Below are 26,069 nucleotides of genomic sequence, written 5' to 3' on the forward strand. Positions count from 1 at the left end.
TTTATTTTTTACCCTTATCCTTCCCCTCCCTCTCCCTCCATCGCTGCCCCTGTACTGCTTGCCCCATCTACCTCCCCCATCCCCTGCTCTTAGTTGCAGACCTAGGCAGCTCCAGTTTCCCTCCCCTTCATCTCGGTCGAAGTCTTAGCTTGCGAATGAAAAATCTCTTCTTTCTTTGCCATTTATTGTTTTTGAATTTTTCACCATTGTCTTCATATAAGCTATGTTTGGTTGTAAGGGGAATAAAAGGGAAAGGTAGTGAAATTTTCATACTTAAAAAAGAAATATATGTAATCATTAATCATGTGACTTTAACATTTACTTCAAATCATTCCATATTTTATTATAAAATTTCACTTTACTTTGCATCCAAAATCCTTTGCTATGATATCGGGTGATGACTATAAACATTTCTTTTTAAAGTATAAAATTTCACTTATTTTCCCTTTAAATTCTCATTACAACCAAACGGAGTCATATTGTTATTGTCCTCCTGTGGCATCCGGGTTTGTTCTTTCCACATAACATGACTAGGGAAAATACCCCCTATACACAACCGTGTAAAGTACCCAACCCCAAGTAAAAAAAACAAATGCAGTGCAAGCGGACAACCAACTTGGTCGATTAATCCGAGCCTTACCTGTTGAAGCTTGGCCTGAACCATGTACTGGAGTTCCAGTCTTCCCACCAAGGATTTAGGTGACGATATCGATATTGGTAGACCGATACTGATTCAGATCGGATGGCATCAGTGAATATCGATCTATTTCACCCTTGATTTTTATAATTTTTTTTTATCTTTTTCCTATTTTACCCCTGAAACGATTCAAATAACTGATCCAAATCAATATTGGATTGGGGATCGATCTCAGCCGATACCGATCCAATACGGCCAATCCCAAACCGACACTTGAAACCATGCTTCCCACACAATTGGTTACCAGTCTAGGCATCCCCACTTTCCCCATTCCAACGATTTATATCAGTATCCAAGTCGATCTGAATCGGAATCGGAATCGGAATCGGAATCGGCAGAGACCGATTACATCACCTAGACCTTTTTTTAAAACCCTGGTTCACACTGAAAACATAAGAGCTGACCAAGTCGGAGAAGATTGTTTTGGAAATGCTTTTCCTGCACATTTAATGGGTGGATAATTACAAGGTCAACCAATTCCCAAAAGGGCTAGGACATATTGTACCATTCACAGCATTAGAAACACATGGACAGATTGTACAATCTCCAGCACTAGATTAACCTAATGGACCAGTACCAATATATACATAACTACAAAGGAGACTACGTTGTACTGGTTTTTTTCTTTTGAGAGGGGAGGGGATATACAAGGGAAATGAAAATATTCTACGAGAGAGAGAGAGAGAGAGAGAGAGAGAGAGAGAGAGATCTGCACATCTGCTACTGAGTGCTGAGGTGGCCAAAGACGCTTTATATATCTCAGCAATGACGTAACCAAAAGCAACCACAACTAGAACCAAGGGTGCCATGTTGGATCCATCATGCACAAATTCCTGGGCATCAGGGCAGCTTCAACCAGCTCAGTTACACCCCTCTGCACTGACTGCGGAGGGTCCATAGCATTATCCTCCTGAGATACCAAACAAAGTGACATAAACAGAGTGAGATGCAAATAAAGTTGTCATCAATAACTAAGCCCAATCCATTTATAATCATGCAAGGACATGAAATGGGTTCAAATCTCCTTGGGGCCTAACTATCATTAGAAAAAAAAAAAAGGACATAAATCATAGAAGTGAACATAATAGAATTTATCCCACAGCTATAAAGAACACCCACCACAAACAGATAAAAATACATTGAATGGCTAGAATGCTCCAATCAGAGAACTTAAACATAAACCATCCCATCCCACAGCTTGTAACAGAAGAATTGTGACTAGAAACTATATTACCTCCTCAGAGTAGTTCTGTGGGGCTACACCTTTGATCCGTCCAATGACGTTGTCCACATTTGTAGTGACCTTGAGCTTTAAGTCCATGGGGCTTAAGCAGCCTCCTGCAGGAGCAGGAGCTGAAGGCATATGCATTGGCCTTCTCCATGACCAAGACAGCAGCTCATCACGGAAAAACATGGCTAAATGATGCCATATATGCTGAATTTGCTGAATAAAGTACAGAAATCCATCAGAACATTTTCCATAAATGTCATGCTAATCCACAAGTTCCATTAGAAAAAAATATCATGATAAGACTCACTTTAGGTGAAACCACAGCTTGTGAGGCAGCACACATGGCAGAAACAATCAGCCCCTCCACTCCGAAATGGGAGAAGAATGCCTGCATGTTCCTTGTCAGTCGGAAAGGAACTGCTTCATTAAACTCGATCATCCCATTTGCATCATAAGCTGGGTGGAAGTCAGTCTGAAATATTTTGCCAGTGTTTTTTGCGAATAGAATCTTGTTGGGGGTCCTTCCCCCAATTTGTAGCATGAATGACATGAAACTAGAAAGTGCCAGCTGGATGGCAAACTGCTTTTTGAAAGCCCACAGATGGTTACCACTAGGAAGAGTCTTGTACATGTACTGAGAGAATATGCCATCTGTAACGAGAGTCTTTGTTATCTCATTATATGCTTGGAGGCGGAGATCCACAACAGCTTCGGGGGAAATCTGGCCAGAGATAGCTTGGTTTAATTGCTCTTTGAAATGGGTAATTGGGAGATCTGCTTCTCGATTGTTACGTGCACAATTGTTCTCATAGACCTCAAGAAATGTGCTATACATCAAGTCATCTTCTACCATCCGAACCTAGAAAAACAGGAGAAAAGAAGCAAATCCTACAAATGAAGAGATGACTCCAGTTGGATGAAATAATAAGAAGCAACTAGTAACCAACTTCCTTGCCCCTGGCAGAAAATGGAACATGCAGCCCAATCAAAGACCCATTATCCAGGTCTTCCCAGAGAGAGACTCACTAGGCCAACAGAAGATCTCATTGTGGGACCCACCATCAGCCAGGTCGGACTTCTCATCATGCATGCATGTGCATGACTAGTTATGTTCAACCAGATGAACAGCACATATTTAAAAGGAAAACAATCAACCAATCAAGTTCAGTGTAGCAAATACTGGATTAGTCACCTGGGACCAAACAGGGATTATTGTTGGGGTGTGGATGCATATGTGGCGGCGCCTTGATTCCTTGTGCTTGTCAAACATCCGGTTCATCACACGGAACAGCTGCAATATGCGTTCATCACTTCTAGCATTAGGGGTCAAAGATGTCTGAACAATAAAATGGCGTTCAGAACCATCAGATCCAATGAGTGTCAGTCGGCGGAAACTGCTTCCATGCCGTCTCACGATTGGAATGTCGGCTCCAACTCTGTCTAACTTCACCGTATGATCAGGTGCAACTTCCTGCATGTTAATAGATGAAACAAAAATGATGATTACAGAGAGACATCAGAAGAAAAATAGTTAAAATGAAAAGCAGGCATGATGATTTCTGGCCAAATAAATTCATTCTTCCAAAGTAAATGGTATTTAAATCCCACTGCAAGGCTTTAAAAGCCTCATTGCCTGAAAATTTTCTACGGAATATTAAATATTATGTGATCTTTCAACACATCTCAATCAATGGTTCTGGATAGGGGTGTCAATATCTAAACCGGACCGGACCGAACCGATTAAGCCCGATCCAAACCGAACCGGTGGCTTATCGGGCCGGTTTCGGTTTGTATTTAAAATTGAATCCGGTCTCGGTTCGGTTCGGGTTAGACCATTGGGCCACCGGAAACACCGGAAATATGCACCGAAACCGGAACCGATCCAAACCGGCCCGATATAAAACCGGACTTAAAAGTTAAAACTCATTAATCTAACTGGGCCAACTCTCAAGTGGGAGAAGCCCAAGGCCCCAAGTGTCCAACTGGACCAACAGTAGCCCAAGTGCCCAAGCCCAACATTTATCAACTATTCAAGTTCAACCTGTCAAAACCCAAGTGCCCAAGCCCAACTGCCCAAGCCCAAGTGCCCAAGCGCCCAAGCCCAAGTGCCCAAGCTAATGGTCCATACCGGTTTAAAAAACCGATCCAAACCGAAATGAACCTGATAAATCCAAACCGGTACAACCCGAACCCAAACCGCACCGAAGCCGACACCGGACCGAAACCGATAATTCCTTAATGGGGCGGTTTCGGTTAGTTCCAAAGTCACACCGAAACCGGTGGAACCGGACCGAAACCGCACCAACCCGGACCGTTGACACCCCTAGTTCTGGACAGGACAGATGAAAAGTGGCTTACTTTAGGTCATTCTACAAGTTCCCCAACTCTGATCCAGCTTACCTGATCAGTAAAATACTGCCCCGGAACTTCAACATCAACAACATGAAAATCACGCAACACCCTGCTTTCCTCTTCCAGCTTCAAGACAGCTGGAAATCTGTCCTCAACATTGCTTTGAAGAACATTTTTCCAGTGCTTCAATCGCTCAGTCAGTTCAGAAAGGGTGGCCGGAAAAGTAGCCGTGCTTTCTGGATCAAGATCACGTTCGAAGTCTTGCTTATATTCTCTCACAAATTCAACATGTTTGTTCACAGCATCGGCCGAAAAGCAAGCCTTGCAAACACCGGACAGCTCCTTTTTCAGGGATTGTGGAACCTCTGCTGTAGTGGCAGTTGGGTACTTGTAACAGCGATGAAGTAGCGCATTTACTACAGCCAGAAGTCTCTCCTCAGGAAGGGTAACAAACCTTGAACCAATTTCTGTAAGCAGAGTCTGCAATATGGTAGAGATTTATGATACTTCATGTTAGGCAATTTAAGAATTCAATAGTCCCCCACAATCATACATAAAAGGACTTTTAGATACTGAAAACTTGCTCCAACGAAAGCATGTCAGACAGCAGCTCAGGGTGCAAGGCATTCAAGGATAACATTCTGTTGTAGCATACAAATTCAGTAGCAGAGAGAAGGAAAAATCATATAAGTTCGGTTATAGCATGTGCAATGACAAAATTCTAATATGGCAATCACTCTTTGTTTGATACACTTGACACTTACATTATATTTTCATGCATGACAAGTCTCGTGTATATCAAACTATAAGAGAAAACCATACTGCCAAAACCAAATAAAGAGGACATATAGAGCAGCAATATTTGCAGGAAGGAGGAATACTATCTTTTCAGACGGTGTAGATATGATATGGCTGACTTTTTCTCTCGTTTGAGCTAAACTGTATTACTCCAAGAAACACAAGCTGCTATCCTACTGGTCAAAGGATGCTATGTAATATGACACCATATGCTGTTGTCTGGGGGATCTATATAAGAGGAACCTCAAAATAATTATGTATATTTAGAAAAAAAAAAAAAAAAAAAATCTAGCTTCAGGACAGTTGGAAAATTTTGATTTGGGAGAAAAATTATGTATATTTTGTCTTTTTGTTGCAGTTCTCCTTTTTACCTTTATATGATTATAAACTGAACTTTTATCTTGACTTGCATGCTCATTTTATATCAAAGAAATTTTTGGTTGGTGCCTATTGGAAACCTTTTTTTTTTTTTTTTTTGGGGGGGGTGGGGGGAGGGCTTAAAATAGAGCCATGTTATCCGTCTCACCTCAAGTTCACTAGCCAAATTAGTATGCTTGCTTCTAAGAGCCTCCATTATATCTTTCGCAGCATCAAATGCACTAGCAGCAGAAGCTACTAATCCAAGCATACCGTTACGCCTTAATGTGCCTTGACCTTCAGTAATGGTTGAAGAACTTTGCTGTGAAGGTTGGTCATGCCCACCATGCGCATTTCCCTCTACACCTGTGCTCCTTTCATGTTCTTGTCCATGAGAGTTCCCACCGTCATGTGACCCGCCAACAGTTGCAGACTGAGGGCCTTGATGAACCTGATTGTCTGTTGTCAGAGAAACACCAGCATGAGTCTGTACTCTTGCAGATCCATCAGACAAGCCTAAAGAAGTTGTACCAGCCCCAGAGATGCTTTGCTGCATTCGCAATCTTCCTAGTTCAGATTTATTGGCAATATCACGGCGCTCAAGCAAATATGTGCGCAACCAGTAATAAAGTGCCTGCAAATTTGAAAATAAGTGGATATTGAGAAAATGAAGACAAGTAGAAGTTGATCACTTGATAAGTTGTCAATATTTTACCTGTGGATACACAGTTGCAATTTTTAATAGCACAAGTTTGCAATGAGGCGCTTCTGTCCTCTGCAAGGAAAGTAATAGCTGTGGGACCCAAGAAAGCCAAACCCAATGTGGGATCTGGTCCAAGTACTTATCAAATGCTCTTCCCACAGGTTCATTGGAAGTATCAAAGCTGAGAAGGTATAGGACATGAGCTAAATGGCTTCTGGAGTTAGAAACACCATATTTGATTCCCTGAAGAAAGCAACTAACAGCATATTCTAACCAAATCTCTTCCTGGGTTTCTTTGTAAACCTGTGAAAGATAAACAATTAGCAATCTATCATCACTGATAACCTGAGAGAAAAAATGGCAAGTTGAAAAAGTAAGGTAGAACAGAAAATGAATACCATGTCACAATAGTTTCCCCAGCTTATCCATCCTTTTGGTAAATGCTTGAAAAGACTGATGGCATTGGAATATGCAATATTAGCATTTTCACAATCATTTAATTTCAACAGGAAATCCCCTTTGAGGCGAAAAATTTCTGCTTTATTTTTCACAGGAAAGTATTCAAGATTAGCACCATTGATCAAATTAAGACCACTGGTAAGTTCTCCCTTCATCTCAAGATAAGCTTTCGCTTGTTCTCTTATTTTAGTGAAGGCCTCCTGCAAACATGAAACCGAAAAAATATTCAATGTATATGCACCAAGAGTGAAATGGAAAAGTAGATGAACAAGGGTGGGCAAGGATGAATAGTGAGGGGCGTGTAGATGAACAATCATGCAAGGAAGGAAATGCAGAATGAAGTTATTCAAGCCACTTGTTACTGATGCATATGATTCACCGACCAAAAACATATGGGGAGTAATTAGGGCCCTTCACTCACAACCAATACAGTATCTAATAGGGTCTGCGTATATCACAATCATAGTTGTTGCCGTTCTTATTATCATATTGTTATCATTATTAACTTATTAATATTATTATCATTATTCACCCCCCCAAAAAAAAATACTATTATCATTACTATACAAGGATTAAAGTATCGGTATCGGTCTCCGTATTGGTCTACCAAAATTAAGATACGTATCGGAGGGTATCGTATCGTATCGTATCGGAGATACACTAAGATACACACATAAATGGATATGAAACATTTTTTTAAACACTTTTGCATAAAGAATTTGTTAAAAAAAGCTATTGATAACATGTATTATGCATAAACACAAAATTGAGGGTATCGCACTAAGAATTCAAGGTTTGTAGTTGTCCCATAAATGTAAAATCCTTGTTCCCAACCTTGATTTCCACTTTAGTTAGAGAGAAATATGGCTGGCAGCAACTTTGGAACAAAAACCCTTCAAAAAATCATGTTTTCTAGAAAAATATCCATCTTAACCATTATATGACCGTAGCGCACTGTATCAGTACGTATCGGTGAGTAGCGATACTCATCGATAAGTACCGATACTCACCGATATGTACTGATACTCATCGATACATACAGATCAATACATACAAATACTCACCGATACGTATTGATACATATTGAAACGTATATTTCACCTCGATTTTATATTTTCCATAAAGTATCAATACGTATCGATAGTGTATTGGTGCATATCTCATAGGATATATATCGATACGAAAGGATTTTAAAAATTCCATGTATCGTATCGGTGTGTATTGTATTGATTGGTTAAATTTAAGATACGTATCGGAGGGTATCGTATCGGTATCGGAGATACTTTAAACCATTTTAGTCTATACTATCATTATCATCATCACTATTGGTGGTGGTGGTGCCGCTGTATTTGTTATTAAATCGAAATTCCTTGGAATAAGATATTAGCATATCCTTCCACTTGTAACACAAAATTAAATAATAATAGCTATATTTGAGTAACAAATAAACATTACCACTACATTTGAGTAACATACAAAAATGAACACGGTAAAACTTTATAATATCTGTTGAGCTAGTCATACCTAATACTTGCAGAAGGATTAGATTTTTATCCCGAAAATGCAATATTTTAAAGCAATAATTATTTACGCATGCTTTAATCATCCAAAAAAAATTTATTTACACATGTTGAAAGAAAAATAAGATAAAACTAGTATACCAATATCATTGAAATCTCATCTGATCTGATATTATTATCATCAATCATTATATGTCATAACAAAGTACAAGATATCTAGGGGAGTAAACTTTGGAGGGGAGTTGACAAATGTAAAAGGCCCTTAAAGAACGAACTTATCAATTGGAGCGATTTTAAAAGCCATTTTTTTGGAAGTATAAAATGGGTTGACGCTTGACAGAGAGGTAACATGTTTATGGACACTAAACTGGGTGAGAAGCATAAGAAAATGTTGAGTTATTGAGTCAACAGATGTGGAATCGAGAGTTTTTGGGAAAATGGAGAAAAAAAAATGCTTCAATAATAATAAAAGGAAAACAGCAAGTGTTGTGGTTAGAGAACCAAGCACCCTTAAATAATGCTCAGTTTCCTGCAACAGGATGAGAGATTCTTTCCATTCAGTACAAACATGGTTGTTTGACTTCAAGTTTGCGGGTACCTGCACTTCCATGGTTGAGTGGCCATACATCTTCTCAAGTATTGTCACACACACATCATAAAGACCTTGCTTACGGGCGATGTGAGCAAGCTTATTGACATTCCAAGCTTTGTCACGGTAACCAAGGTGATGAAGCTGTGGGTTTGTGCTGCCAAAATCTTTGAATGCATCAATAACAGTATTATACATCTCATTTCGCCAGTGAAGTAAATCATACCAAACAGATGAGTTGTCCCACTCATTTGGGGTCCTTAGTCGCCATGTCTCAAGGATATCCTTCAGATCCATATACCCACTAGCATGAACACCTGCAACAGAGTTTCCAGAAAGCTGCTTGTTACCATTGGCAATATCCACAATAATTCTAGCTGATTCTTGAACTTCAACTAGCTGTTGAAACTGCTGCAAAAGAGGTATCCGGGCCTGAACAGACATCTCAGGCAATTGCCACCATTGTTCTAAAGCAAGATCAACACCCTTTCCCACTATATTTTCCGCCTCTCCCACGCCATTTGTATTCCTATCATGAAGAGAAAAAAATGCCTGGATTAAGCGGAGCTTTGGTGTTTCTTCTACTTGAGCCTTAGGAATTACGTTATCCTTCATATATGCCCAATCAGGAATTTTCCAGAGACAATCAAGAAGTATTTCATAATTTTCAACACTTCTGCCAAAGTCTGCCAAAACATCCCACTGACTAAGCTGACTAGCACAATAAAGCCATTGCTCTTCCCAAAGACACATTTCAGCCTTTGGAACCGTGTTGTTATACGTGCCCTGGGTTGCCTTGATCATGGCTTGGTAAAGTAGGCTTTGGGCCCTTTGCCAATAACCATGTTGAACTAGTGAAAGTCCAGTGCGTGTTTCTGCAGTAATTGATCTTTTCTTCCACAGTCCGCACCTCATATCCTCCTCATTGAGCAATCGATAAAGTTCAGCAAGAGACTCAGAACACTTCGCTTCATTCATGAACAACATGACATGACTTTCAAGCAGAGCCAATGAAATGTGCCAGGCATTGTAAGTCTTTCCAATATATTTGATGAGTTCACTTGGCATCCGAGGTTGAGGGTGGCTCAAATGAAGACCTTCTAGAAGTGCCTGTACAACATTTGGTCTGTTTCCTTGTTGCTTTTTGTGGTAATCTTTTGACAAAAGAGCTATCATTGGCTTAGCTAATTGCACTTGCTCTTCCTTGTGTAAAGTCACCCAGACAATTGGGAATACCAGTACCCATAAATGATATGCAACATTAGCATCCGTGTGAGCCAGTTCCCTCAAAGGAACAACAAGATCAGCCACCTACAAGATAAGTCAATAAATGTATTCAGCCCTTATACAAATAGAGGAAATCTTGTGTCCTCATCAGGTAGACCAAGGATGGCTAAGACAAATCAGATGTTAAATCTATAGAGATCTACTGTGTTTAATTTTTATAACCAATCCCCACTACCACCTCGGGATACTAAATGACAACTAGCTTTTTCCCCATAAAAAAATTGAGAAAGTTACTTCAAGAACAAACATAGATATTCAACTTAGTTAACACAATCAAAGTAAATATAAGAACTCAATATTTAAGCTAGGTGAACTACACAATAAAACAGAAATGGGATTGCAATTACCTTGAGCTTTCTCATCTCATTCAAAAACTGTGCATGCTTATAGACAAGGTTATCAAGTGTTAATAGACTCCCTTCAGAATTATCAGATGCATCAGTAACCTGTTGCTGGATTCCAGGGCGCTCTGGAAGAGTACCCTGTGCCATAAGCGGGAGCACCCGAGCAGAGTTTGGAGCAAGTGTTATAGGTTCATTTTCAAGCAAGATAGCCAGAAGAAGATCAAGGCCTTGTTTGAGCCAGAAGACATCACTCAAAGCTTCCCAGTCCTGAATTTGGATAATAAATTGCAGCCTTGCGAACAACGTTTTCCCAAGGGATTCATGATATAGCAAGAAGAATTTCTGTCTGACCTCTGGATCTTTTGACCTTAGACCAAGCATAAATTGCCTTTCCACTTTCTGGAACACTTCTTGTCGCATGGACAGTGGATACCTGGTAGTAAATGAAATCACTAAATCAACAGACTTGATCAAGTAATGGTTTAACGAACCCCTGCATATCACTTACCTGTTTGATTCAGCACAAAGTCCATAAAGAAGTTCAAGATATTTCTTGTCCCACTCTTCTAATGCACTTGGGGAGAAAGCGAGCTTATCAACCAGTGACAACTTCTGAAGATATGAAACTATCTCTTTCTGAGTAAGAACGGCTCCCGATGCACTAGATGCCACGGACCTACTGAAGTCATCTTCAATCCAGCCCCTTATTACATCAAGTATACAAAGTAGCACACTGGCATCAGTACCCTTCTCTGTCAGTAGCGCATTTAGTATTTGGCTTACAGATCTTTTACATTCAGGAACAAGCATGACCCTTTCACTGATTAGTTTTAACACAGATTTCAAATTAGAGGTCACTGATCCAATGTCACCAACCGCATGAGCAGGACCAGCAGCATCTGGCTCTGTTCTCTGACCCTGGAACAGGACAAGTTCAAGTGCTTATGTAGTTCAATGATTATTAGAGAAGAGACAAACATTCTAGAAAAAATATTAGAGAAGAGACAAACATTCTAGAAAAAATCACATAAATGGTATTTCACCAGAAACTAGCTCAATCAAAGAGATTTCATAAATCAAACCAATCAGATGATTAAAACTTCCTCAAAACATTGAGTGAACCAATTGCGCTATGAATGAAACATAGAATGCATACATAACTTCTAATCATTAACCAGGTTTAATTTTGGCATGCGATATTACCTAAATGTATCAATAATAAATCAGTACCCAATATCCGGCATGCAATAACTTGAGATTAGCAGACTAACCTTTAAATTAGTTGACCGGAAATCAAGAAATACACATCTTGAAATTTTAATCAGAAAAAAAGATCAGAAAGAAATTTCAAAGAGAATAAGAAAATGTCAGCCCAGCAAGCAGGTTGTATACTCAGGCTCACCATACAGGCTGAAAATCTTGGTGCAACCATTAACTAAAAGGGCGGTAAGACCCAAGTATTGCTGTAACCAATCAGGATTTTCCATTACTGCAAGGAGAGAGAGGTGTACGGTTCCACTTCACCTTTTAATACGATATGGTACACAACTCCGGACATCACAAAGCTACAAGCTTTCAAAAGAATACAATATAGTAACAATGATACTCTGAAACCTTGGATACTTAGTTTGGAACTTTGGACCTTCAAAGTGATGCAAGCACATTGGTTTAAGGAGGACATAGCAGTGGGTTTGGTAATTCAACATCGTATTCTACAATTAAGGAGGAGGATCATAGTAGTGGGTCTGGTAATTCATCACAGTATTCTAATATTTATAAAGGGGAATCTTATAGTCACAATTTTAAAATCCTTCAGTTGTTGGGTATTAAAGTCTTCCATATTCATGGGGCACATCCAACTTAAACAGGTAGGATATTGCACTGATACTGTGCAAGGTACTAAAGCTTCATGTTACAAAGGGAGTTAAGTTGTCTCTGGTTATACACATGAAGCTAGGTCCCCTCTGATGACTTAAACCGAGTCACTTCATATCACAACACACAAAGAACCAGCTTCCCTACACCCTGGATACACCCTTAGATATCCATATACAAGCCAGAATTTGACTTTGGAACATCATCCCATGCAATCAGGAAGAACTTCACCAAAAGAACACTTATATTGTAAGAGCCTAACCAAATACCAGTACCTTTCCTGAATACCCTAATTCTTTCGTTAATTATTCTCAGTCCACCACATTAAACCCATGCTCAACCAAGCAGACAATCTAAAACCTCAACTTCTCAGGAGTCCCAAGACCTAGCATTCACCTCAAGGCCCTGCAGTAGACTTCACTGGAGGATAGAATATAGTTCCCGAAGTAGTGGTCAAATGGCATCCATAATGAGTTGTAAATAGCTGTGTTGCACTCAACAGATTGTTGGCAACGATGATGTAGCTTCCAGGGTTCCTGGTTGGTTTCTAAGAGGACATGAAGGTCATTGGCCATTTCCTCATCCAGTAAGAGAAAAATATAATCACCCCAAATGTTCCTTGTAGAACAACTCATTCCACAAGAGGCAGTGATAGTTGCACATGAGTTTGTCAAACAAGATTTGGCTATACTTTCTTCAAGCAGTGTGCCTTTCATATAATAATATATTTTTTTTTTACCCTCTTCCTAGTCTTCGACGGTGGTTCTCTTGTAAAACTTTACTCCAAAAGAGTTTTGAGATTAATAAGAAAAAAATTATAAACAGAGACAACGGTTAACTAATGATCCAAATACAACAATCAACCACATAGCACACACTTACCCTAAACAAATGGATATCACTTAATCATGGAATGAAACTTTAGAAAGTTACACAAAGTACAGATTGTTGTTGCATTCGAATCACGTAGAAGTTTTCAAGAACTAGCCGGAAAATAAATCAATTTAGATTCCCCTCCCATAGAGTGTTGTTTCCACCGGGGGGGGGGGGGGGATGGCTGGCCAGAATATGTCATGTCTGCAAGAAATTGAAGAAAACCTAAACTTACATTTCAAAAATTATAATGGTTGCATTACTTATCTGTAACCATAAATCACTGAAAAGAGAGAATTGCCCCACAAATAGATGTGTCTTACATGTCTCACATGAGGACCTCCAGATGATCCCATATCCCGTACCAGGCGTTGAAAGACACGGGCCAAAGGCAAAATGAATGGATCAATGAAGTTCTTCTGCACCTCTGTCAAAGTGTTAATAACAAAGAGTGCAAAGCTTATCATGGAGTTTGCAGCACTAACTTCTAGTGATATTTGAGGGGATGTCACAGCTGCAAGATGCTTTTGTATAAGATCCTCAACCCTTTGGTACAATAACTTCAAATCTTGTGGTGTATTAGCTGCCTCTGGAGGAAATGCCATAAAGACCATCTTCAACAAGGAGCATAGAGACTTCCCAGCATCCAGCATTTTATTGTTGAAGCAAGGCTCAAGTATCTGTCAAAGATAAATCCACATTATATTATTTTTTAAAAAGAATAACAAAAATGAATGCTTGAATAATGTGGTGAACAATATATGCGCTACAAGGGAAAAAGAATAGCTTATTAGACTGTACTTGTGAAATCTGATGGATGTTGTTTCGGATGAACAAATGAGGTTGCTTCTCCAAAACCTTATTCATGACATCAAGGCCCTGAGCCAAAGCGGTTGCAGGGTCTTTTGATTGAGATGGCTGGAGACTGCTCAGCAACTTCTCCAGATAATTGAACTTAACATTTGCATTAGGCCACACTTCTAAAGCTTGCGACAATAATTCCAAAGCCTGCTTATACATTGAACTTGTTTCCTTATCCTTGGGCTCTATGACCAAAGCTACCTATTTCCAGAAACCACAAGAAAGAAAGGTTATACGCACAAAGTTCTATCCCAAGCAGAGCAGTGAATTTGAAAGATGGGCATAAAAAGTCACGATTAAAACACAAGAGCATCAAACATATCATTGTTTTAGAACAACTAATTTGAAGAAAAAACATTTACATTTAAAGCTAATAAAAATCAGAGTTGTTGACCAAAGTTGAAGACAGCAAAGTAAGACTCACTCTAATGAGAAAATTGATAATCATCTCTTCCATGGCAGCATTAGGCTTGAACTCCTCATCAGGCTGTGCAGCAGAACCAGGGGTCTCTATATTGGGGATTGATGAAGCACCACCAGGGGACATGACACAGATGGATTGAAGGCCAGGTTCAACCTTTACTCGTTTACTTAGCTCATCGGGTAACAAAGAACCTTCTGATGGGTGCTTTGGATCAATATTAACAGGACCTGGATTAAACACATCACTAGTTTGGTTAGGGCCTTCTGTATCAGGTACTGCTTTAACTTCATTTTGCCTCTGCCTTTCCCATCCAACAACCAACCCTGCAAGTTCAATGGCAAGGCGTCTATTTTCTGCAGTCGTGTTGTATGGTAACCCAAGGCGACTCAGAGAATTAACCATTTGAGGAACAAATTGTGCTCTACAGCTGTAGAAGAGATCCGAATGGCGGACAATGAGCTGGAAAATGTGAATTAAATTAGGAATGGAATGCCCTTCTTCAACCAGAATCTTTTTTGTGTAACGGATCCAAATTGGCATACGGTAATCCCCTGTAGGCAACCTTCGGGGTAATGCTGGCATTAGTATATCAAGAGCCTGCTTGACCAGCATCTTGTTCTCTGGCTGGCATGTTCTAAGAAGAGCCACAAAAACCTGCACTCCAAAAACCAGCATTAGAGTGTATAAAGCAGTACATAATTTCCAGGATACCATTTTCATTGAAAAAAAAAACCTAGATATCATCATAGGCAGCAGTGGCAGCAGAGAAAAAACTCAGAGAGGTTGGTACATTTGCTAGAGAATAATCAATTCACATAACCACTTTCAGGCACCACATAAACAGGAGGAAACATTAATTATAAGCAAAACACATATTCATAAGATAGGCTTACAGGAATAGTTGTAGAAATAATTTCACCTTATGCAAATTTTTAGCTATAAAAGTGAATAATCTTTCGCAGCAGTGCCTAGTGAAGTAGTTCACTCCACTATGATTTTTTAACCCTCATAAAAACTTATCGTGAGTTAAAGTGGAAGACTAATTATTGTAAATCACTTCTGCAAAATAATTGTACCACAACTCTCTCCAGTTTCCCTTCCCACACCCTCTTCTTCCCTCAGCACCCCTCCTCACCACCTACAGCGCCCCTGCCCTGCCCGCACCCCCCGTCTTCTCCTCTCATGAGCCCTTGTCGCATAGATCTCCCTCACCCAATTGATGAGCAGCAGCTTGTATTCAGATCACATCTCACTGGACCTCCTCCATCAAAACATCCCGTTTGAACATTGGGCCTGACATATTGCAGGGGAGCCAGTGCCATCATCATGGTAAAGCTCAAAGGTCTGACCCAGCACTATCATCACAGCACAGCTCAAAGGTCCCACTTTGTCGCCACCACTACCACCTTCAACGCCATGCTATCGGCAAGCCCTTTGAGGACAATAACAGGAGTGGAAGGCGAGTGGTCACCAATAATCCTCCGGCTGCGGTGGAATCTTAGATATGTGTTTGATCAGAAGCAGGTCGATTGTCAAGCATGTACATACCAGTGGCAGGGAACCATCAACGCCGAGCCTCAGCATGTGCATCAGGACTCTCAAATCTCTTCAACAAATCAACCATCACATTCGGTGCAAACAATTGTATCTTGAGCCTGAACCCTGACAAAAAGACTGCATCTGTAGCACCAGCAAGAAGACCCTACCAAGCCCATCTGTGATTTGTCTATGAAGTCCAACAGTTCTTGTGGAACCTCAAAAATGCTGCCTTCCATTGAGAAACCTCACCAAAATATTTAAGAAAAGACACCAAGTAACCCCAGACTTGCCTCAACAACCTGACCCAGCAAAGAATGAAATGAAACCGAAAGTTTGAAATCAAGATCTCGTGTTCAAGAAGAGAAACCATAGTTTCCTTCTTACCAATATAGTAGGTAACTCCCCAAATTGAATCCAATTTCTTCAAGAACATGAAATAGATCACTCAGATTCCCAAGTAGAGGAGAGAGAACAGAAAGCCCTAAGTCGAATAGGTTTACAGATCCTGCAGTAAAAAGAGGAGGGGAGGGATAGAAGACAGATAAGGGGAGAGAGCCGGAGAGGGGCCGGTTAGGTGTAGAGGGAAGGACCAACAAGGGAAAGGGAGCAGTAGCTACCAAGAGAAAGCAGGGGAGAGATGGAGAGCTAGAGGGAAGCGCAGAGTTCTTCCTACAATATTCTAGTAGGGGTTGTTAAGTAATATCATCTTGGTTTATGCTCTTGTTGGTTATAATTTAAATTGTGACGGGTGTTTTGGGTATTGTGGTATGACTTAAGTAGGTCGGTTTATGTTGATGTATGCATTATTATTTTGCATATAAGCAAACCCTTCACCACCATGGTTTGTGCATTCTGTCACAACACAAACTGTGGGTAGGTTTCCTCGTATCAAAATTGTCTGCAATGAGGCAGTGAGGAGCAGTGAGCATCCAACGGCTGGGGTGCATGGCCAGGCCCTCCCAGCCATTGGATGCTCACTGCACCTCACCGCTCACTGCAGACCATAGTTTTTAAGGCGTTGGTAAGGCGACACCTTAGCAGCGCCATGGCACTGATGCGGTCTAGAGATAGTAAGGGCAGTGCTCCACCTTATGTGAAGTGGCGCCTTATGGGTTTTTTTTTTTAAACACATTTTAAAATTACTTGATGAAGATTCCAAATATAGATTTTTTATTGGTAGGTGTATGGTTTTGTTAATACTTGAGATATATGGGATCAACTTTACTCCATCAAAAATAACCAAAACAAACAAAACAAAAACACGATTCACAAACAGGGTTTGGATTTTTTCAAGGGTTTTAAGAAAGGGCTTTAAAAAGGAATCAAGGAACAAGGAAGAACCATTGATCCAAGCCACCATTTTGCTCTGGCAGCGGTGAGCTTCATTCTTCTTTGACAGGAGTAGAGATATATTGGATGACCTTAGGACTTAGGCACTCATTTTGGCATCTTAGAGGTAAGTATAATAAATACTTGTATTTTTTATGTCTTCTTTTCTTTATATTTATAATTTTGTTTTATAATTATGTATTTATATTATATGTTAATATGTTATGATGATTAATGATTGATGATTGATGAAGATGAACTTAGTTTATTTACTTTATTGATTTGTTTTCTTGATGAATATCTTACATTAGTATGAATATGAACATTTAATATTTATTTAGCATATGAGTAATAGGATTCAACTAGGATTTGAGCCAAATAGATTGGTTTTATAAAAAAATTACACAGGAACGATTTAGTCGATAAGGCGCCGCTTTATGCCCACCTTATCGCTAAGGCGCTTTGAAAGACCCTCAAACGCCTCCGTCGCCTTACCGCCTTAAAAACTATGCTGCAGACAATTTGGAATCGGTTTCCTCTCCATTCCTCTCTTTGTCACTCTCACTATTCTTCTTCTTCCTATTACTACTGGTCATTAATGCAGCGATATTGTTACATGGTATCAGAGAATTAAAGATACAGTGTTTTGTTACAAGTTTTCTAATTTGAAAGTCCCTTGGTACTCTCCTCTTTGGTCAACAGCAACCAATGCTCTGTGTTTTTTTTTCTGAAACCCTAGTTGATAATAAAATGAAGAACTAAAGTTTCCTCCTGCTATGTAATGTTCTCTACATCAACATCTGATGGCTCACTGCAACTGAAGTATACGATACTCTGCTTTCTGGAGATTTTTGGTTCGATTTTTCTAAATCTGGCCAACAGATCAGCCCCATATTTTGAGGTTTTAGAGCCTGAAGCTCTAGTTCCAAGGTACGGGAATCTAAAGGAGGAGGGTGCATTGGAGACTTTCTCGCTGCATGCAACCCTAGATAGACAAAGAGATCATTCATTTTCAAAAAACCCTTGAGTGTCAATATCCCGTGCTGAGTCAATAGATATATGCTTAACACATTCTTTGGTTGATTGTGCTATTGCTTTAAAGAAAGAGTTCTCGTTCTCCCAAGCTGTTCCGTTCTTGAGAGGGTTTCCCTAGCTGCCCCTATTTAAGTCTTAGATAAAGGAAGAACAGCAGGGAAGAATGTTGGGGAACTCAATGTGAATTCATTCAAGGTCTTAGCTGCCAGATCCTCTATTCAATCAGATCTAAAAAGGACTCAATTGCAGGGCAGGTGTGAAAGCAGCTGAGTCTTCTTTCCCCTCCATTAGAAGTGGAGTGACTTCCTATCCTCCCCTATCTGCTGAGCTAATAGCATCTTGCATCTCGATTCACTAGCACAGCGCATCTTCCGCCAACTTCGTTGCCTTGAGAGGAGACAGTCTAGGAAAGAAAGAAAGACTATCATTAGAGGAGGGGCAGATCTTAGTTTACTAAGGAATGTTCTCGGGTAAATTTTCCTAGGTCAATGCCTGTGATCAGTCACATTTGAGACTTTAGCCAACTACGTGTTAGTATTGGAATAATTCAATGACATGGATGACTTACGTTGGTTTCGACCCTATCTCCCAGTAGTATTAATATAAAATACGTCGGATCTTTCCTGAAACATAACCTAGAATCAGGTCTTCATTATCTACAAAGATTCTTCGACAGCAATATGGCCTTGATCCAGATCTCTATTGCAGCCTAAGTTTCTACCCCAGAGCTGCCTGGCAATACTCTATTTTTGGGCTCTTTCTGAAAGAATCGATTCTGCCCTTGACTGGAAGTTCTTCATCAGATCTTCCTGTACTTTAGGGTTTTTATACTCTTATTACCCCTACATTATAGGGTCCTTCGACCACAAGATTGGGTCTTGCTCCAGCAGCTACAACCAGATCCTCTTTATAGTTCTACTTATTGTGGTTCAGTCCTGTGACCTTGCAATGCATCTGGTTCATCTCTGTGGCACTATTTCAGTCTCAGATCTACCATATTACTTGCTGGCTCTTCTCTAGTGCTATTATGGCGGAATCAAAGCCTGTTGTGGAAAATGTGAATGTTCAGATCATTGCTATCAAAATAAATAGTGCCTCCAATTATCTTCTCTGGGCACAGGCCGTGGAGGTTTAGATCACAGCCAAACAGAAGATGGATTACTTGACTATGACTCCACCTGATTCCACTGCCGCTGATTACAAGGATTGGAAGTCTGAGAATGCTACTCTAATTTGTTGGCTATGGAATAGTATGGAGCCATCAGTGGCTACCAATGTTATGTTTCATAGGACTGCGAAGGGTGTCTAGGATCTCTGACTTGTACGAGAAATTTTTCTCTTTCAAACAGGATGGAGAATCTGTTGGTGACTACTACAGTACACTTAAAGGCATGTGAGAGGAACTCAATGTCTATCAGCCCCTTTCCACTGATTCAAATGTTCTCAAGTCTCAATGTGCTGAGTTTCTTGTTGATAAACTCCTGTCTGATTCAGACTCTGACTTTCAGACTATCAAGAGTCAACTATTAGCTGGTGAGAAGATCCCCTCTATCAATAAGGCCTATTGCAGAATTCAGCGAATCAGCGTATTATGTCCCCCTCCCTGACCATATCTGATCCCACTCTCTTCGAAGAATTAGTCTGCCTTTGTTACAAACAATGGTAGTCATGGTCGTGATAATTTTACTCCTGGTCAAGGTCGTGCACCAGGGGGAGGTTGTGGACGTGGCATGGGTGGTTGTGGTAATCAATCTTCTGATCCAACGGTTCGTTGGTGTACTCACTCTTGTTGCCCCAATCACACCATTGAAAAATGTTGGTCAAATCATAGTAAGCCCTAGTGGGCACAACAACATTTTTCCAATACTCAAACGGGTTCAGCAACTTGAGATATCTTCCTCTTCCACATCCACGACTACATTAGCTCACTCAAGTATACATACATGTTTTATCTCCTCATCCTCCACTCTCTGGGTCATTGACTCAAGTGCATCCTCGCATATGATTGGTAAGCCCAATTTGTTCTCTACATTTTAGCAATCCGCTTCTCCATCACAGATTATCCTTGCTGATGGTTCTTTTACTAATGTTACTGGTCAGGTTGTTGTTTTCTTGTCTTCTATGCTTTCTTTATCTATTGTACTTCATGTTCCTAAGTAACCTATTAATCTTTTATCTGCACATCAATTGGCTAAACATCTTAATTGCTCCATTACATTTTATCCTTCTCATTATGTTTGTCAGGATCTCAAAACAAAGATGATGATTGGTGGAAGGCATAAGGGGATGGCCTATACTACTTCGACACTGCTTCCTCATCTACGGCAGGATCTGCTACCTCTACGAGTGTTTCCCCCTTACATTGGCACTACGACATGAGGCACAATTCACTTTCCAAGCTATAATATATGGTACCTGATTGCAAGTCTATTTCCCATATTGAGTGTGAAGCTTCTAAGTTAGCAAGCGTCACCTTATTGTTTTTCCACCTCGCAGTGAGTATAGGAGTCAATTTTTTTATTTAGTTCATTCAGATATTAGGGGCCCATGTCGGGTCAAGAGTCAGTCCATTTTTTCTTAGTTTGTTTCCTTTATAGTCAGTCCATTTTTTCTTAGTTTGTTTCCTTTATTGACGATCATTTTTGCATGACATGGTTGTACCTCTTGAAAGATCGTTTTGATCTTGCGTCTAATATCTTCAAAAAAAATTATAATAAAATAAAAGTTCAATTTGGTGATTGTGTAAAAGTTTTGCATATTGATAATGCTCTTGAGTTTACTCAATGTGAAATATCATCTGTTAGTTCTGAAAATGGCTTGATACACCAAACCAACTGCTCTTATACACCTCTACAAAATGGTTTGGCAGAGTGGAAAAGCCACCATTTGTTAGACATTGCTACAGCTTCAATGTTCCATTTGAATGTTCCTAAAATTTAATGGGGTGATGCTGTGTTGACTACCCATTTTGTTACAACTGGATGCCATCCTCTATTCTTCATTATAAAACCCATGATTCTGTTTTTTCTTTTTTCCTTACCCTTCCTTGTTTAGTTTACCTCCTCACATATTTGGTTCTCAATGTTTTGAGAAAAGAAGATCTTGACTCAGCAAGTCATTTTATTGATGTGAAAAGCTAGTATTGGATCCAAGAACAGATGGTTTGATCCACCAAATGAACGGTGGTACAGTGGAAGTCGCCAGACTGGCTTTCTCTGGACATCATTCCCTTCTGAGGAGGGATGAGAGGATGGATCAACCAACAAATTTGCAGATAGATCATCGGGAGAGGCGGGCAATCCAACCATGTCAGGCCGTGGTCAAGCCCTTCCCTCATTTTTGTCTCTCTTCATAATCTGAATCCTAGACTTGATAAACTATTTCCTCGGGCTATCAAGTTTGTTTTCCTTTGCTTACTCCTGCACCCAAAAGGGCTACCAGTGTTTGGATCCTCTTACTTGTCGGCAATTTGTTAGTGCTAACTGCTAACATTACTTTCTTTGAAAATACACCATATTTTGGTGCAGTTGTTTCTGGTTTGGGTACTATTTCTCCTATGCCACAAGCTCTTCCTCAGTTCACTCCTTCTGAGGTTTCGATTCCCAAGCCTACATGGCTGCCCTTATAGGTTTACAATCACCGTCCTAAGCAACCGTTGACTGTCACTACAGTTCCTCCACCTCCCCATTCGACTCTTTTCCTGGAAATTCTTCCTCTGCCACTGACCTCCCTATTGCACTTTGGAAAGGTACTCATTCCTGCACTTAGATTTCTTTGATTACCTATCCAATTGCTAATTATGATTCCATTTCTCAACTTCCTATTTATTTTCATCAATTTGACTCATCCTTCACATACCACTCTACTCCTACCCATTTCAAAGACTTTTTGTCTCTCTGGATACTGCAATGGATGTGGAAATCGATGCCTTATTGCCTTGTAGGATTTGGTCATTGGTCAATCTCCCTCCCAATAAGGACATTGTACGCTGTTGTTGGGTGTATACTATTAAGTATAACCCTGATTGTTCAGTCAAAGGATTGAAAGCTCGTCTGGTTGCTCAGGGCTACACACAAGCCTATGGGGTTGACTAATTAGAGATACTCTCCAGCTGCCCAGTTAAATTATGTGTGCATCCTAATATCATTGACTATCAATTTTAATTGGCCTCTTTACCAATTATATGCCAAGAACTCCATTTTGTACTGTGATTTGCAGGAAGAGGTTTATATAGAGGGAGGACACTACCAAAGTTTGTAGGCTGCAGAAAGCCATTTATGGGCTAAAACAGTCCCCACATACATGGTTTGACAAATTCAGAAAATAGTTGCTGCATATGTTTTTCCCCATGTTATTCAAATCACTCAGTTTTTGTTCGACATCAGGACTCTAAGGTCAGTGTACTGGTTTTTGTTGATGACAGCATTGTCTCTAGTGGGATTGCACAAGTTAAGACCTATTTACAGCAGCACTTTCAGGTGAAAGACTTGGGCGCTCTTTGCTATTTTCTTGGTATTGAGGTTATATGGAGTAAGAAAGGTCACAGTTTGTCTCAATGGAAGTATGTTCTTGATCTTCTGAGTGAGACAGGAATGTTAGGTTGTAAGCCGATAGATACCACTATGGTTCCTCATATCAAGTGATGCAGCCTCCAGGAACACTTCGACGGATCGACCTGAACCCATTCGAAAGCCCGGACCAAGAACCAGATCCAAGTTTGGTAGTTGACCAGTAGGGTATTTAGAATATTTATTTTAATTGGAAAAGATATGTAATCTTTTATTATTTTGAGGTAGCTATTAGAGAAGCAGAAATTTCAAATTTTAGTTTTATTGTGTTTCTATTTTTATTAATCTAGGATTTAGGAAGTACTTAAGAGTTAGGAGTTTCTGTTTTAGTTTTAGATTCTAATTGGGGAAGTTCTTCTTTTGCTTAATATAAATTAGCAGGTAACCCAAGTTATAAAGAGATACTGAAGAATGAATTGAGCTTGTGAAACAGCTGATGGCTGTGTGCTTCCCCCCCCCATCTTCCTTTTCTGTGCGGTCACTCTCACCACCGCCCCCCGCCATCCGCCCGGTGCAATCCTCTCTCCCTCTCTCTTCTTCTTCTTCTCTTCTTTTTGTCCTCTCTTATCTTCTTCCCCTTTCTATCTCGTTTCTGGTTCATGCTGTTTCCTTCTTTACCTGAGAATACTAAGTTTGGGCGGTGTCTGCAAGTTATCAGATCTGCCTCTACTTTTGTGACTGAGGTATTGATCAGAGGAACCCCTTGGGCAATTCAAATCCCTGTTTCCCTGTCCCATCCAGCCCCTCTTCTGTGTGATATTCATTGAATAACAGATCTGATTTACCTCTACCGCCAGGTTTGATTGCAGACCAGCTTGGATGGTCTTCCCAGTCGTTGGTGCCACAGCCACCTGCTATTCAGAAGACTCCTGGTTGCGATTCAATCCTCACAGCCCCTTCTTGATTGGACGTCCCATGCGAGAGATATATCCTTTCAGCCGAACCTCCCCAGCCGCTGTTTTGGTGTTCAGAGGTTGAAGATAACCTCCAAATTCCTTATTCCTTAGGGCCCTTATTTACCTTTGATTCCAAAAATACCCTTTAGCCTTAGGTTAGACATCCTTTGTTCTTTTTCCCTTCGTTTTAACTTTAAACAATTTACAGCTTTGCCATCCCACTTGCAACTTAATACATTTACAATCTTCCATTGATTAATACAATTGAAGTATTGAATATCCAAATGGGCCCAAGTGATCCGATTCCGATTTTGAGCTTGGGTTCGCATCATCAAGCTTGAAGCATCTGATGATAAGGAATTTGAAGATACACATTAGTATCAGAGACTTGTCGGTAAATTTGTATATCTCACCGCATTGTTACCCGACCTGACATCTCCTATGTTGGTGTGATGAGTTAGTTCATGCAGACACCTAAGCAAATTAACTTGAAGGCTGCTTGTCGTATATGATACCTTAAGGATGCTCCAAGGAAAGGCCTTATTTATTGTCGTCTTGGTCATATACTAGTACTGCTGGTTATGCTAATGCTGATGGTAACCTACGGTCTACTACAGGTTATTGTACCTTTGGGGGTAATCTTGTTACGGGGAGGAGTAAGAAACAAACTATTGTAGCCCATTCGAGTGTTGAAGCTGAGTATCGAGCTCTGGCTCACACTACAACTAAGTTGATGTGGCTCGGCCCTTTATTCAAGAGCTTGGTTATTCAGTAGACGAGCCAATGGAGATGTTTTGTGATAACCAAACAGCCATTTACATCTCTAATAATCTAGTTTTTCATGAAAGGACGAAGCATATTAAAGTAGATTGTCATTTTCTGAGATGCAGTGATAATGAAGTTGACCTCCACTCCGTTTGTCAGCTCTCATAACCATCTTGGGGATTTGTTTACCAAAGGCCAGTTTTGGAATGTTTTTCTACAAGGGTGTTCCAAGCTAGGTATGAATGATGTCTATGATCCAGCTTGAGGGGGACTGTTAAGTAGTATAGTCTCGGTTTATGTTATTGTGGATTACATTAGTTCAAGTTGTAAGGGGTGTTTTGGGCATTCTGGTATAACTTAAGTAGGTTGGCGTACATTGATGTATGCATTATTATTTTTGAGTATAAATAAACCCTAAACCCCCACGGTTTGTGCATTCTGTTCACAACACAAACCATGGGAATGTTTCCTCTCCATTCCTCTCTTTGTCAATCTCTCTCCTCTTCTTTCATTGTTCTTCTTCTTCTTCAATCTCTCCCCTCTTCTTTCATTGTTGTTGTTCTTCTTCTTCTTCCTGTTGCTACTGGTCTTTAATGCAGTGATATCGTCACGAGTGAAGTTATAAACACTGCCCCTTTATCTAAATTCATCAAAACGATCCAAGAGGGTAAGGAAAATATAGAAGTGAACTACTTCACTCTTCATAGTGACATGTAGGACCCAAAATTTAATGATGGCAATATATAATAGTAATACAAGGAACTAATCGGATATAGACAAAGGAAGGAACTAGATAGGCATCCGATACACAAACAATATGTGCTTCCAAAACAAGGATTAAAGTATCGGTATCGGTCGCCATATCGGTCGACCAAAATTAAGATACGTATCGGAGGGTATTGTATCGTATCGGAGAGACACTAAGATACGCTAAAGATACGTACATAAATGGATATGAAATACCTTTTTAAACACTTTTGCATAAAAAATTGTTAAAAAAAGCTATTGATAACATGTATTATGCATAAACACTAAATTGAGAGTATTACACTAAGAATTCAAGGTTTGTAGTTGTCCCATAAATGTAAAATCCTTGTTCCCAACCTTGATTTCCACTTTAGTTACAGAGAAATATGGCTGGCAACAACTTTGGAACAAAAACCCCTCAAAAAATCGTGTTTTCTGAAAAATACCCATCTTGGCCATTATATGACCATAGCGCACTGTGTCAATACATACCGATACTCACCGATACGTACTGATACTCATCGATACGTATCAATCGATACATACAAATACTCACCGATACATACCGAAACGTATATTTCACCTTTATATTTTTCATAAAGTATATCAGTACGTATCGATAGTGTATTGGTGCATATCGGTATGTATCGTAGGATATATATCGATACGAAAGAATTTTAAAAATTCCATGTATCATATCGGTCGGCTAAATTTAAGATATGCATCGGAGGGTATCGTATCACTATCGGAGATACTTTAAACCATGTTCCATAAGAACATATGCAACAATAGTAGATTTACCAAGATAACCCACCGAACC

At 39.9% G+C, this 26,069-nt stretch overlaps 1 protein-coding gene across 2 annotated transcripts in view; it reads right to left on the reverse strand.

Annotated features, from left to right (window-relative positions):
- Positions 1–1,115: 1,115 nt before the first annotated feature.
- LOC122085025 (transformation/transcription domain-associated protein-like) overlaps positions 1,116–26,069 on the reverse strand; it is a 104,720-nt gene continuing 79,766 nt past the window's right edge. For both annotated transcript variants that reach the window (XM_042653457.1, XM_042653456.1), the window contains 14 exons: positions 14,371–15,024; positions 13,887–14,147; positions 13,409–13,765; positions 10,846–11,255; positions 10,341–10,770; positions 8,716–10,017; positions 6,537–6,797; positions 6,151–6,441; positions 5,605–6,069; positions 4,329–4,760; positions 3,121–3,399; positions 2,236–2,787; positions 1,932–2,141; positions 1,116–1,607 (listed from right to left, as the gene is read on the reverse strand). In XM_042653457.1, the coding sequence (XP_042509391.1) occupies positions 1,488–1,607; positions 1,932–2,141; positions 2,236–2,787; positions 3,121–3,399; positions 4,329–4,760; positions 5,605–6,069; positions 6,151–6,441; positions 6,537–6,797; positions 8,716–10,017; positions 10,341–10,770; positions 10,846–11,255; positions 13,409–13,765; positions 13,887–14,147; positions 14,371–15,024 (6,024 nt within the window). In that variant the 3' untranslated portion in view covers positions 1,116–1,487. The remainder of the gene's footprint in view (positions 1,608–1,931; positions 2,142–2,235; positions 2,788–3,120; positions 3,400–4,328; positions 4,761–5,604; positions 6,070–6,150; positions 6,442–6,536; positions 6,798–8,715; positions 10,018–10,340; positions 10,771–10,845; positions 11,256–13,408; positions 13,766–13,886; positions 14,148–14,370; positions 15,025–26,069) is intronic.

The sequence above is a fragment of the Macadamia integrifolia genome, chromosome 7 (genome assembly GCF_013358625.1).
Source record: "Macadamia integrifolia cultivar HAES 741 chromosome 7, SCU_Mint_v3, whole genome shotgun sequence".
Classification (NCBI taxonomy): Eukaryota; Viridiplantae; Streptophyta; class Magnoliopsida; order Proteales; family Proteaceae; genus Macadamia; species Macadamia integrifolia.